Here is a 15,258-nt window from a genome sequence, read left to right as displayed (position 1 = left end):
ATCAACTTTTCACAAGTGCACTTCCCGTTTCTAAACCTGTGTGTTTTGATTGGGCTGTTTCTTTTGGTCTGTGCGGATGCTGTTACAGCTTTTCTTTCGGAAACTGTAAAAGTAATCTACAGTAAATATACCACAGTAAAGTAAAGACCGTCTGCTGGACTCAGGTCACAGAACCCTGAACCTGCTCCACCTCTGCTGCACAAAGAGCTGTTCATCCGTTTATTCAAAGTTCAGTGAAGCTTGACTCAGTGCACACAACCATGAACTGGAGAACCACTTGTCATGAACACGTTGTTGTACACATGCCAAGTGTGAAGCTCATAAGATGAATGGTTCTCAAGATATGCTTTCCACATACAGACAGGCAGAACATTCTGGAATTAAAGGAGAAAAACACAAATTATAATCCATGCTCACCACTTATATAGAAGTAGAGGAAAAGTAATGTTATGATAGTTTATCCCTGGTTTGAATTCCTGTAAACTCAGTTTAACAGTTTATAAACATACTTCCCGTTAAATCATTGAATCAGTGATTATCCACTGATTTTCTATGTTGTTGTGTTTTCCTTTTGTTGTTGTGATTTGCGCTTCAGGGCTACTGTACTTTTCTTATATGCTCTGATCCACAAATAGCAAGTTTTGTAACAAACAGAAAATCATAATAATGGCAACATAAAAAACACAACCACTGGCAGTCACAAATTCAACACATTATTAAGTCATGTACATACATTTGTATTTTGGATAAATATGACAACATCTTATTCATGGATGTCTGCTCAACAGAGGTTTGACACAAAGCATATACATTATATTAGAGATGTCACACACATAATATAATACCTTTACTTTACCATTGTCAAAGCAGGATGACAGCTCTTCCACTTCATGACATCTGTGCATTTTCAGGACTAACTCGTTGTTAGTTTTATAAACCTTGATGTTCAGTGAGACGACACTGTGCTGCATGATAAGTTCAGAAATGTCATTTTACTGACACAGTAACGCCAACCATTTGTTTTCCAGTGCTCAGTCAGGTTATCTCTTTAATCAAGTGAAGCTTCTGTTAACAGGATCACTCTTGAAAGCATCATGCAGGCATAATCCTTCCCTTCACATCTTATTTGATTACTGCAAATGCATCATTATAACAAGCTCATGACCGACATTGAAATTCTGTGCATCATTTAGACGAGTTGTTCTGGAGCCTGCACCCCTGGTGTGTTAATCTTCAGACAAGAAGGTTTGATTCCTCAGCCCAGCCTTTTTATCTGTGGGATTAAATCATGTTTTTCTCCGATATACCAAAGACACGTAGGTCAGAGAGAATGAAGAATTTTAATCAAATCAGCGGTGTGAATTTGTATGATAGTCCGCACAAGTGAGTTAGCTCTGTAATGAACAAATGATCTGTGAAGGTTGTTCCCTGTGAGGATGGAGGAATAAACTGCACAGCCTGAAAATGAGCACAAGCTGGGAGAGCTACAGCAGGTTATTATTCCAGCAGGTGGCAGCAGACACACATGTGGCCGGGTGGGCCTGTGTGGGTCGGTGCTCCTGGTGGACAGGTTGTGTATAGATTGTGTGAAAAAGAAGCAACAGTCCTAAGTCAGTCCATTATTGTCACTGCTGTTGATTCAGAAACAGTGAGATGCCTTTAGCAGCCGGTGTCCCTTAGGTTAAATATATATATATATATATATCTGTACAAGCAGGTGAGAAAAAAGCAAATAAAAAATCATGTCTGAACAGGAGTAGGAAGAAGTGAATACGAATCGAGTCTTACCCCTTTTTTCATATTTAATCAAAACATTTTATAAAATGCTGAATCATCAAACATAAAATTCCATGACTCAGCGAGAGCAGGTAAGCAAATTAACGCAAACATAGAATCTTTGGCTTCTTCCCCTTCAAAATACTCCATGTGATATATATTCATTTGTTTTAAATGTATTTATTGTGAGACTTGTTTTCATTTTGTCATCACAATTGTGATTCTAATACAATGACTATCCGTATTAATCCTGAGTTTTTGCTTTATACATGACTTGATCTGTTGTCAAGTCAACCAAGTCTTCTAGCTAAATGAAACAGGCACACAGGGGAACTTCATTTGGATAGAACGTCGTTGTCACTGCAGGAGGATTGAGATTTACACCAGGGATTTGTCTATTGGGGATGTAACTTAAATCAAAAATCAAGTTCAAGTGAATGTGACAGGAAACACAATTTGTTCAAATATATCCACCACCCCCCGCCCTGCACATGTGGTTAGATCCGGTTTAACACTTCACACGCCTGTGTTGCTTCTTGCACTGCTGCTAAAAGGTGAGTCTGCAGATTTGTGGGAGTTAAAAATAAAACAAACTACCTCACCTTTGATAGTTACTTTTCAATCTACGGCGTAAACAAAATATTTCCATACGCCAATTCTCAGATGCTATGGAGTCATGATTGCCATCCCTGGAATAGTTTTGCTTGCTAGCATCCTACAGTTGTGTCGGTCCAGCTGATAGAGCGCCCTCTGCAGGATCATGAACTACTTCAGCTGGTGTAATGGGACTCTATACATTTTATTTTAGCTTCAAACTGGTCATTACAGTTTAACTATGAATGTTTCATACACATTCAAATGAATGTTTGCATTTCGAATAAAAAACGACAGCCCTTCTGGATGCTCTTAACATTAGCTCCACGTAGACTTAATGAAGATTTGAATTTAAAACCTTTCGTATCTAAAACTTGTCTGTGCCTCTGTTTTTTAAACTGTCATGAATTATTTACTGTTATTGATTACAGTTCAAATCTTGAATTTATCAGTGATTATGTCCTCAGGTAATAAGCCTCTGCTTTGTATGAGGTGAGTCAAAGTGCTTTACATAATATTTAAAGGACATCATGAGAAAATGTACAAGCAACCCAAGATGAGGAAAAATAAGTATTTATCAAGAATTTTTAAAAGTGGATGGGAGAATTAAAAAAAGTGAAACAAATAAAATTATAAGAAATAAAAGAGTCAAAGTGCAGCCCTGTTTAAACTCTGCGATCTGTTTATCACAGCTCTCATGCTGTGCAGTCAATTTTTGGAGGAATTACTGAAATAGAAATAACTCTAAAATATCTCTATCTGATGGACGCTGCAGGCGGAGAAGTCATGGAGGCTAAAGAGTAAATATTTCACTCTAATAATTTCACTGCAGGGCTTGAGAAAGCTGTACGAAAGTACAATATATTGTATCACATTACTTTACACAGTAAAGTGCAGCACGGCTGTGCAGTGGCTGCCACTGTCAAACAAGGTTTGAATCCCGGCTGGGGTCTTTCTGTGTGGAGTGTGCATGTTCTGTGTCTGTTTAAGTTTTCTATACTGTACTTCCTCTCACAGTACAAATACTCTGGGATACGCTGGTGACCTGTCCCGTGTCTTACCCAATGTCAGCTGAGGTTGCCCCACCCCCGACCCTTACAGGATGAGCTGTATAGATAATGGATTGGTGGATAGTTGGATTACAATATATTGTATCACATATGAAAACTGTTCAGCAAATGCAATCAGTTGGATTGGAATAAATCTTAACAGCATTAAATAAAGTTAGCTGGTTAACTTAGGCTCGGGGGCAGGGCCACGCCTCAACCAATCCCCCAATCTTCTGTCAAACCTACATATACCTGGTCAACCTATCACACAGTTTGTCTCAGATTCTTCAACCCACCCTTTTCCCTCCCCTGAAAAAGAGTAGAAAAGAAAGAAACAAAGGAAAAAGCCCTCCCTGCATCCCTTCGCCCTCTCTTCTCTCCCTCCCTCATGGCCTTTTATAAAGTTTGCTGCATACCTCTTGCAAATCTACGTAATAAGCTTGGTTGAATTGATGCCTGTGACAGAACCCCCCCCCTCACAGTTTCCCTCCACCCACTCAGCACTGCATCCTCCCAGATCAGCCTATGAGACACATCTTCACTTAAACACCTTCACTCAAGAGCCATTCTTTTTTCCTCAACAGTGGAGTAAGTTAAAGAAAACTACTGCTGTGCAATACATGAAATATCTCTGTGATGCCTGGATCCCAAACATATTTCAGATATTTATAAAGACCCATGTCTATATTGTCATGTGATTGATGGAAGCTAATAAAACAGGAGGTGATCTACTGTATTGACTATAAAGCCCCACAGGAAGCAAAACCAATGTGTCAGCAGAAACAGAAAGAAGCACAGGCCCTGGAACAAGCTCAGTCCCAATAATAGAGCATTAATAGTAATACAAGTGAAGTAATGGGCAGCAGATTACATCACCACCAGAGAGGGCACGGCAACAGGAAGCCCTATTTCCTCATCTCCACCTTCAAGCCTCTGAGCAGAAATGAGTCAAGATAAAAAGAAAAAAAGGAATAATTGGCAGAAATATAGATATCAAATATCAAGACAGAAATTGTATGAAATGGACAACAAAGCAAAATATGCAGCTCTCACATCAAACTCCTGCTTTGATTTTGTTTCTAAATGAAACAATTTAAATCAAATAGACATTAGATCATCATATTAACCTTTCTGTAATCCTTCAGATGTTTTCTAACCACACCAGAAGGAAGGATGGAGATATCATACACAGAGGAGACATGGCACAGCTTTTAGTGTTCAATCACTTTGACAGGGATAGGGACAGACTGTAGTTAGGGACAGACTGTAATTACTATTAACTCTGACTCTAACTGCAGATCAGATGCTACATCTCTTTAGTTTATCTTTTTTTCTTTGCTTCAGGAAGTCCCTTAATGAATATTTCCTCCATTTAAAGAACTTGAATGTCCCAGATTACCCAAAGCTTGATGTCCCACATTATCAATCATGTTAAAAATAAAAAATAAAACACATTTTAAACAACTCAGTCCATATTTTGTTGGTTGAATACATCACACACATAATTTGATAACATTAAGAAACACTGTTTAATTTATGTCAGATTCATATCCCTAACATTCATATTGTCAGAATCTTATGTCATTGACCTTGTCATGCAATTGGGGGGGGGGGGGGTGTGACATATGATTTCAGTCACATGATATCCATGCTAACCTCCGGTAAAGTCCTGTTGAGGATTGTTCGTGTGCTGAACATTGTTTGCAAAGCTTTTCATCAACAGTCTATGGTGCGGAGTGAAGTTACCAAACTTTGTGTTCATTATTAGTGTTGTCGCCTGTTTATTTAAATTGTTTTAATATTGAACCTATCACATGTCCAAATCGCACACTGCACTTCCCTAAGCCATTAACAATACACACACCAAGCGTGAAGCTGATAAGATAAACGGTTCTCGAGATATTCCTTCCACAGACAGACAGACATTTGGAGGATTATAATAATGTTCAATATATTTATGATGTCTACATATGGATCATCTTTAAAATTAAAAATGTAAATTAATCACTTCAGTGAGCAGGCAGCAGTTCCCTCCTCATCCTTCACTATTAAACACAGTATATTTCAGACTGAGCCAGGGCTGTGTGCACTCAGATGGACAGATACGTTTACTTGGCAAAAGTCTAGTGCAATAATTAGAACAGAAGACTTCTGTCTGATGAGAAGCGGCTGACGGGGGAATTGTAAATGACCTCACACACACACACACACACACACACACACACACACACACACACACACACATACACACACACATGCCAGCAGTCGACCAAACACTGGCTCTGCTTTCTTCTGCAGCCCTCAGCTGTTAACATTTCTCCATGATCAGTGCAGGACAATAAGAGGCAACAGCTGATGAGAATAAATCCCCGTGAACATTTCACCAAAGGCGTAACATCCCCCTCAACTTATTATTCCACTCACTTCATTGAACAATTAACCAATCTGACTCAAAGTGCTAATGAACGTACTTAACTCTCTCACTCCGTCTCAGTGTTTGTGAGTCTATAATTGGCTATCATGTCCTCTTTTTCTTTTTGTCTCTAATGATCAGCTTTGTAAATAGAGTCTTTCACTTTCCAGCACACACACACACACACACAAACACACACCCACGGACTTCTCTCCTGAGCCTTCAGATGCCGCAGCAGCATTACCACAGATATGATCACCCTGCTTGGAGCGGTCGACCAGCTCAGCTCCCAGGAAACCGTGAACAGCAAATAAATAAAACAAAAGGTCCAGACACTATCTGCTGCCCTCACCGTTTACAAAATATTCCACAGCCGCATGTATCTGTATGTTCTCAGCAGTTGGACAGCTAAACAAGCAATCTGTTCTCCAGGGATAAAGACAACACAATGTAAGTCTCTTAGTGGGTCTCCTGTCACAGGATCAGGTCCTGGGCCAGTTCAACTCACCTGGTCTCCTTCCTCCTCCTTCCACAAAGAGGGGAGTAGAGGGATTTTGATGGTTTCTAGTGGTGGATTCAGTGGTGGATCTAGGATTTTTCAGAATTGAGGGCCATGAAGGGGTCACACCTTTACACAGAGGGGATGATTTTATGTCCAAAATCCATAAACAGCTCCTGTTTAGTGAAGTGTGCACAGCTCTTTAGCTTTGAGCAAAGACAAAGAATTTTGAAAATTGTTCCTTGGTCAAGCACAATGTGTTCTTCAAAAAAGCTTGGAAAATAAAAACTCTAACACAAAGTTATAGATGGTGTAAAAAAAGACTTCCAGATTTAGGGCAAAACCTCAACAGCAGTGGAACAGAAAGGCTTTGTTTAGTTGTCCTTTAATAAAATAGTTGAAGCGAACATAAATGTATACACAGAATGTACCTAACTCCATTTCACTGATTGAGCACTGTATCGTATGTTCAGGGTCAATTATCCACATGTTTAGGGAATGTAGCAAACAACAGCACTTCTGGAAAGAGATGCACAACTTGTGCTGTGGCTGAAGGGTAGAGCAATCATCCTCCAACCAGAAGGTTGGCAATTCAATCCATAGATGCATTGTATGAATGTGTGTGTGAATGGTGAATGGCTTTGAGTGGTCATCAAGACTAGAAAAGCACTATATAAATATAAACCATTTACAACCTTACTGCTTTGGTACAGAACACTAGACCCTATATCTATAATGACATACTAAAAAAAAAGACTACAAAGGGGCCAATCAGATTTCATTCCTCCCTGGCCCCACACCTGGATCAACCTCTGGTGAAAAGACACTGAAGAAAGAGAAAGAAAGCTCTGCAAAGAAAAGTGCTTCTACTGCCTTTAATTTGAGGAACTCAATGTAAATTCTTCATATTCTTATGGTGCTGGATTGTTTTACGTTCCAATCAACCCCTGCACACAGCAGTTACAGTAAATAGTGTTGAGTAGAAAGTTAATGTGGATGAGAGCTGGAGCCCTGGGCTGCATGTTTAGCAGTGTTTTTGAATGATTACTGTCTGGTATTAGGCAAATGCTCTATGCTTATGGGAGCATGATAAGGGATTATGTCGCCACACGTGTCACCAGGAAGCGAGACAAGAAGAATTTCAGGGGAGATTTTTGGACTAATAATGACTCACTCTCTCTCCCCCCTCCAGGCCTCCCTCCCCTCCAGACCCAGTTTGCCAACAATACAGAAACGAGAGCCGCACACGCCAAAGTGCAATCCACAATCCACATGTTGGACCATCATTCCAGTGTCCGCCACTTTAATTACCCCCCTGCCTCTGAAGTGTAAATACCTCTTGTGTAATTTACCCTGAAGTTTTCATTCACTAATTACCCCCTCTAATCCCTCACCCCCTCCTCACCACCCACACCACCACTGCCGCAGCAGCTACCTCCCGAAACCAACTCCCGCTCCAGGTCTCCCCCTGCTGCACTATGGATTCCCTGTCTGCCAGCTACGGGGGGAGATCGAACTCTAATTAAGATTGTTAATGAAGATTTAATTTTCCACTTGGAATGAGCCAGCGGTCTCTGAGAGAGTGTCCCGGGCAAAACGCGTGAGCAAGAGAAGAAGAAGAGTCAAGAGGAGGTGAAGAGGTGGGGTGGGGAGAGGGTAAAAGAAATAAACACAGGGACAGCTGCAGGTAAAGGCCACTTAGAAGGTTGTTAGAGATTTAACTACAGACACATCCACAAAGTTACTCCGGCCTTGAGTCTCAGCTGTTGAAATTCACCACAGTCCCTGTGACTTTACTTGTGTTTAGAAGCTACCTTAAAGTCTGTATGTACTTGGAATGCAAAGACACACACACACACACACACTCATTTGCAAGCACACACACTGAGCTGAATAGCCAGAGGGTTTCTGTGTGTCAGCATGGTTCAAACAGAATGAGGAATCTCCATGTGCTTGAACACACACACATATACACACACACACACACACTTTCCAGTACAGTGTGTTGGCGAGTTCGTTCCCAGGTGTGCAGCTGTTACTGAGCTCATTTTATCTCCAGCGCTGCCATTATGCTACGATCAATTATGCATGCTGTAATTATTGACAGTGCCATGACAGCACATCTCACCTAGAATGCTGCATTGCAGTGTTGATGCTTGGGGCAGACAGGATAAACGCACATACAGGAGTTGTAACCCGATAAGAGTGTTGTGTTAGCTTTATCAGTCGTGTGCTGCAGAGTGTGGAGGGTTAAGTCAAAACTCTGTTTCGCCTCCAACTGGCTACACATCCTCTTCAGATGCATGTTGTGTTTCCACAGTGGGGCGACTACACCCATGAGTCTCATGATTATTGGGACGCACAGACACTGGCAGCCACAGCGGCGGCTTTCTTCTCTGCAAAATCGTCTCCAACACGATCACAAATGCAGTTTAATGTAACGCAACAGACTCATATTAACTGCTAATATGGTTCCCTCCATCCCTCCCCTCTCCCACTGTTTCTCTCCCTCCTTTAACTTGAGGCGGGTATTATCATTGTAATCAAGCAGGGACCCAGCTAACACGATCATTCTCTAAACCGTCATGTAGAAATAATCCCCTCCTTCATATTTGATTATTGTAATAAATCTTTTTAAACAGCTATTCAGTCACACAGTAACGCCGCACATCTCCCCCGATCCATCATTCAGTGAGGACGAGCGCCGCGGAATGTGGGAGAGCTCCAACGATGGGTGAAAGGGGGCCTCGTATTTATCCGGTCGCAGCTGTCAGGTCTGCTCTATTTGCTGCTGCTCTGGAGTTCAAAATCTTTTTTTCCCTGTTTTTTTGCTGGCGAACAAACAGAAAACTCTCTCCATCCGTCTGAAAGTGCAATTGCTCTGCAGAACTCGCTCCGTCTGTCCTCTGTTACTGACCTCAGACCCCCCCCCCCATCGGGCTGGATCACACAGGACAACGTGTTCCTTCAACCTGCAGTCAGACACACACACTCACACACACACTGTGGTTTGGAAATTTCAAGGGGCCAATTTGAAAAGGCAAACCCACCTACCCGCAAGATACACAAGGTGCACACACATTTATATGCACTGCGCAGCACATTTCTTAATAGCTCTGTCTCTTTCCCTAACACACACACACACACACACACACACACACACACACACACACACACACTCACTCACATAAACATTAGGCACACGCAGGCAGCAGAAGTCTGATTATCCAAAAATTCAGGAGACTGCAGAAAAGGAGCACAGAAGCAGGCCTGACTCATCTCTTTGAAATAGTTCCTTTTTTATTCAAATTTACAAAAAGAAAAGTACAACAGAAATAAATACACTTTGTTCAGCACGCAATTGTGGAATTGTATCAACATCGTGCAGGAGCAATGAAGTTGCTGGCGAGGCGCAGAACCAACGGGAGGGGGTGGTCTACTTGTTAAGGATCAAGAAAACTCCTGACCCTCACCCAGCACCCTTCAAGCTACATGTCGACGTATTTAGATATGAAGGTGATACTCTCGTCCTGTGAGTGGGACTCGATCTTTCTCGTTATAAGGGTCTCTTGATGAAACGCGGGACATGACCACTTGCATGTGTCACCATGAGCTGATGCTTCTGCAGCTGGAGGAGCGAATCGGAGCCGTGAAGATGCTGCAGAGACTCGCAGAGATTTGGTTCTATTTAAAATAAATGATTCAACTAATCACGCTTTTGATTGAACCACTTTGCCGGGGCTCAGGAGGTGCGATAATCAGCTCCGTCAAGTGGGTTAGCTGCCGCAGCACTCCGCCACTCTGAAATGAGACAAATCAGGAGAATCGTCACAATTTTTTGACCAATCAGCCGGAGCAGAACTCTGAATTAGACCAATCAGCAGAGGTGAAACACCTGCAGCCAATCAAGACAGTGGAACAAACCGCATAATTAGTGAGGCAAGAAAAGGTCACTTATTGATAAACCGCTGTAATTGCTTCTGCGACGGCTGCCCAGAAAATTGGCAATGTTGTTATGGAAATAAGGATAGTTATTTTTGTGTTGAGAAACAGAGACACATTACATATAAATTCTAGAGAAAACACTTTCAGCATAATGATTTGGCAAATCAACACATTATTTTAATTCTTATTCTCATAACAAATGGTTCCAAGTTGCTTGGCAGTCATTGTAGGTTTACCAGAGGAATTCAGATTCAGGACATCAGTTCTAATAAGTCTGTTTAATTATGACTGTGGTCTTAAAGGAAACAGGAATGAAGGTTGATGGTATCCATTCCCATTGCAGACAAACACTAGATGTTAGTGAAAAAGGGACTTAATGCTCCAATTTGTTGTTCTTATCTGTTTGATTTTCAGATAAAGTGCAGACGAGAAGAAATACATTTTTATTTACACACGTTCATGCTACTTTGTGGCCTGCATCTCAATCTGATAGCAAGCTGTCTTCGATTTCTAACTCGACAGGTGTTCTGTAAACTGTCATAGTCTTTTATAATGGACAGGATTTCTTATCTGTTATGTTATTTTCTTCCTGATAAGTCGGACTGACCTGCAGATTTGTTTAAAATCAATACGCTTGTGTTTCTTGCTCCACTGGACATCTTTTCGTGATGTTTCCCATGTCCCAGATCTCAGCGACTACTGTAGCCCGCTGAGTACAATGTTATTACACTGAGATAATACTGAAAACAGGATTGGAAAAAAACTATGAGAAAAAACTATGAAAAACAAAACTTCAATGTTGGCACAGAGTAAAATATGAGGCATCTAAAACCTGTATAGCTGCTTTCAGACATGCAGTGAACTCAGGAGAATCTCCTGACATTCTCCACAGGGGCTGTACAGAACGCAAATGTCCGACAGAGCTGCTCTGTACTTTCTCCAGTCTCTCCAGCCAGCCCCCTCCTAAAAACTCAGCAGGATTCACTGCAAGAGAGTCTCTGTGTTCATGACGTTTCTAACACGACAGATGGCGACGCTGGTGTCGATGTGCTGTAAACAAAAAAACATGATCTCCGCAGCAGAATTTATACGTAACGTTCTGTCTCCGGAGACGCGTCTGAGCAGAGAATCCCCTGCTGCATTGTTCATGTTTGAAAGGCAACACAATTGGTCCAGACTTGTTCCGGACTTCATGTCTGAAAACGCTTGTGTCTTGACACTCATTAAGGTGGTAGAAGGCTTTGGTAGCTTAAGGGTGTTGAGTTATTAATGATCAGCCAAAAACAACTATTACCCCCCCTTCCGCAGGTTCTGCAACCCCCACTCTCCTCCAGTTATTGTGCAGTATTTGTACATTGGTCCTGAAACCACCACCCGCCTGCACAGTGGCACTGCATATGGACACGTCTGTGGCTCAGGTACTGTAAAGGGTACAGAGGTGCGTGTATGGGTTGGACGTCTGCCAGCGAGCAGCCCGACCTCCTGATTGGTCATCCCGAGCGTCGACAGGATGAGGAAAAGCAAAGCTGGAGCCAGACGTCATGTGTGTGACTTTACAGTGAACCAGTGATTAACAATGACATTTTCTGCGATGGCACATCAAAGTCGTCCACATTCAGGTTTAGGCTCTGTGATAAAATTCCTCTCTGGACTGAAATACCTTGACTCAAATTGTCTGGTTGTTATTCCACAACATACGTTAGATTCCAGAGGTTAAAGTAGAGCAAAATGCAATATTAACATTGCCTTTGAGTTGTACTGCCTGGAATGTATGAGAGATTACATTTCACTGGCCAAAACACATTAAAAATCTTACTTTTAAATGTACAGTTATTGTGTTTCTGAAGAGCAAAGTAAATATCTATAAAACTTTGTTCCATATCTCTCAGGCAATGCAACACTAATAACAGCAATGTCCTGAAATCTCATTGCAAATTCTCATTTGAATTCAGCGGAATAATAATCCAGATATCTTGAGGAGAAATACTGATTTCTTTTTTTTTTGCTGCACGCCTTGTAGGGCAGTTTCTCCTCACTCGGCTGGATTTTCATCAAATGGGTTTCTCGCTGGGACAGACGAGCTCACAGGCTTCCTGTAACTAATATTTCGCACAACAAACTTTTGCCAGAGGCCACATGTATAATTGAATCCCAGGCTTGTCCATCTCAGAAGAGAGCTACCACAAAACAAACCTGAACCTGTTCACTTAGTACACAGATGTTAAAAAAACACAAGCTCTTGTTTTCAGTCCAGGAGGCTGCAGCATCCGGCTCCGTGAATCAATTTCTACTCTAGCGCACACACAGACAGTCCCGACAGTGCTCCTTTCCAACATTTAACTTTGTTTGTTTTGATTTTTTTTTTTTACATCTTTTATATACTCTCTTTTAGCAATAATATTCAGTGGTATTTACAATTGAAATGTTTTTACACACAGTCAAACATCGTATGTTTTTTTCCTTGTTGAATTGACATCTTATAAAACAACTGTAATCTTTGACATGATTCATGATCTATTACTGAACATCACACGGTATAAAAAGTGCCTTCTAGCTGAAAACTCCAGCTCATTTGCATCCTGACCTTTAATGAGAAAAAAGAAGCCGATCATGGGATGTCACTGCGGCGTTGCTTCCCCTATAATTTCATTATAAACGTGTAGAAGTTTTAATTTTGTGCAGAATGAGTGTTCAAAACGTGAGGAGAGACTTCCGTTGAGATTCTTTTCTTTTTTGGCGTTTTCAAAACTCATGCATACTTTTCCCTCGAGATGAGGACTACGATGGGGAGGGGGTCTACTCCTTCCATAAAGAATAATGGAGTCCTCATTACTCCATAAATGTGGATGCTTTTATAATTTACTGTCGTACAATCAAAGCCTTATATTCATAAATTCTGTGTCTGTGTTTGTATATGAGTCTTTGTGAACATATGGAAAGTAAACTACAAAAGCAGACGTGGTGGGGTGAGAGGAGGATGGTGTGGTGGGGGGCGCGCAGGGGTGGGGGGGTTCACATCCCTTAATCATTTCAATTTTTCACAATGTCTGTTTTCCTCGTGGGCTGAGAGGAGGGAGAGTCTTTTGCAGGATTTAAATGATTCATCATTTTCATTTGGAATGAAATAGTGAGCTGAATAATTCAATTTTCTGCCACCGCAGATGGAATAAAAAGTAACTGTTTCTGTACAATCGTCTCACCTCCCTCGTCCGTTTGCTTCTCTATACATCCTTCTCTCTTATTCAATTCATTCTTATATTCAAATATATATAGTTATCCTCTGTGTGTTGTCCTAGTTACTAAACTTCCTTGTTAAATGTTTACTCTTTGCACGTTGTCCCCAAAACTTCTGCTGCAGCTTATAGATATTGTAAGTCTCAGTAGTGAAATAGTCTCCGGACGTGAGGAGTTCTCCCTGCCACTCTTCCTCTGTCCTTGTTAAATATCTTCAAATTACACACATACACTCATGCATACAAGTGCATTTATGCACTTTTGCTCTCAAGTCTATATACCTTCACAGATTTTCCTCACACTCAGACACACATGCAGACCAACATATACACACACACACACACACACACACACACACACATGTGCAACGAGAAACGCCCTTCTCCTTGTTTCCTGCTGTTTCTCGTTCCATACGTGAGAGTTAAATTAAATTGAGTCCAGGATGTTTGGGTTGTTTTTCTTTGTCCGAAGCGTTTAACAAATTGTTGCTGCCCCAAGCACAAGCAGCTTCTGCATTGTCTCGGTATCTGTGCTCAACCATATCAGCGTTTCAACACTTATTGCTTTAAATTACATCAATCACTCCCTCCCTGCCCTCGCATTCTCGATCCTCCCTAGGCTCATTTTTCTCCGTCTCTTTTTATTTCTTTGCCTCTTCATCTTTTTCCCCTTTAACTTCTCTTCACATTATTCTAGTGCCAGTTGCCTTTTCATCATTCTCCTATTCCCTCCCTTCCTCTCTTACTCCTTTTGCCCTATTTGTTTCATTTTTATCCTCCCCTCAGTCTTTCCCTTCCTCTCTAGCCTGCTCTCCTCTATCTTTCTTCCCTGGCTCGTCTTTCATTTCATTCTCCTTCTTGACACCCTCTTCAACTTTCTCCTCTTCCTTCTCTTTTTCTCTTTCTTTGAAGAGCTGGGCTAATTTCTCAAACTGGGGACCCCACTCATCCAGCCCCGCTCCCCAATCCTCCTTTTCTGCATCCTTCTCCCCCTCGCTCTCCAGTGAGCTGAGGGATCCAGCTCTGGACCCTGTCCCCTCCAGGCCGTACACCTGCACCGAGTCATACGGTGGCTGTGAGGGGTCAAAAGTGACCTGGGCAAGACGCAGTCGTAGGAACTCACCCACCCTCAGTGCCAATGATGGACCCCCGGGCCCTGGAGCACCTCTGGCTGCCTCCATCCCTGGAACCCAACCGGCCCCAAAGCCCATCACCCCACTATACGCTCCTCGAGGATGCCCTGGGAAGGGCAAAAGCTGTGGGGTCATATCCCTTCTGCCCAAAACGTACCCTCCCAGACCAACCCGATCACGCCAGTCCCCAATAAAGCCAGGTGCTTCCTGGTAGACAGGTGGAGTCCCAGCCAGTGATATCCCTCCGCCCTCCCTGTCTGGCCTTGCCACCACAAAGTTGCTCCCCATCTCCAGTCCTCCCCTCCCCAAGGTGCCAGGGTAGTCCCTCTGTCCAGACACCTCCCCCTGCAGCATAGTTGCATAGTGGCGTCCATTGGGAGGTTGCTGTTGTCCATCTGCGCTTCCATTTCCACTTCCTCCGCTGGGGTCAGATTCAGCATGGCCAGAGCTTATGCGTTTTGGGGACAAGCCGGCGCGAGAGGCCCTGCGTCCTGCCAGGGGAAGTGTAGCAGAGTCACTCACCCAGCCTCCTACCCCATGACCCTGGCCAACCACGGAGCCCGATCGGGTCATGACAAGATTATGCTCCCTGGGTAACGTCTCCGACTGCACCTGG

The 15,258-nt window shown here is 42.4% G+C and overlaps 1 protein-coding gene across 2 annotated transcripts in view; it reads right to left on the bottom strand.

Moving 5' to 3' along the window:
• Positions 1–9,613: 9,613 nt before the first annotated feature.
• The window catches only part of LOC109637348 (cadherin-6), a 187,719-nt gene continuing 182,074 nt past the window's right edge, over positions 9,614–15,258 (bottom strand). For both annotated transcript variants that reach the window (XM_069511024.1, XM_069511023.1), the window contains one exon: positions 9,614–15,254. In XM_069511024.1, coding sequence (XP_069367125.1) covers positions 14,292–15,254 — 963 coding nt within the window. In that variant the 3' untranslated portion in view covers positions 9,614–14,291. The remainder of the gene's footprint in view (positions 15,255–15,258) is intronic.

This window comes from Paralichthys olivaceus, chromosome 16 (assembly GCF_024713975.1).
Source record: "Paralichthys olivaceus isolate ysfri-2021 chromosome 16, ASM2471397v2, whole genome shotgun sequence".
Lineage (NCBI taxonomy): Eukaryota > Metazoa > Chordata > Actinopteri > Pleuronectiformes > Paralichthyidae > Paralichthys > Paralichthys olivaceus.
Note: the sequence above shows the minus strand (reverse complement) of the source record. Positions and strands in the feature narration are given on the sequence as shown.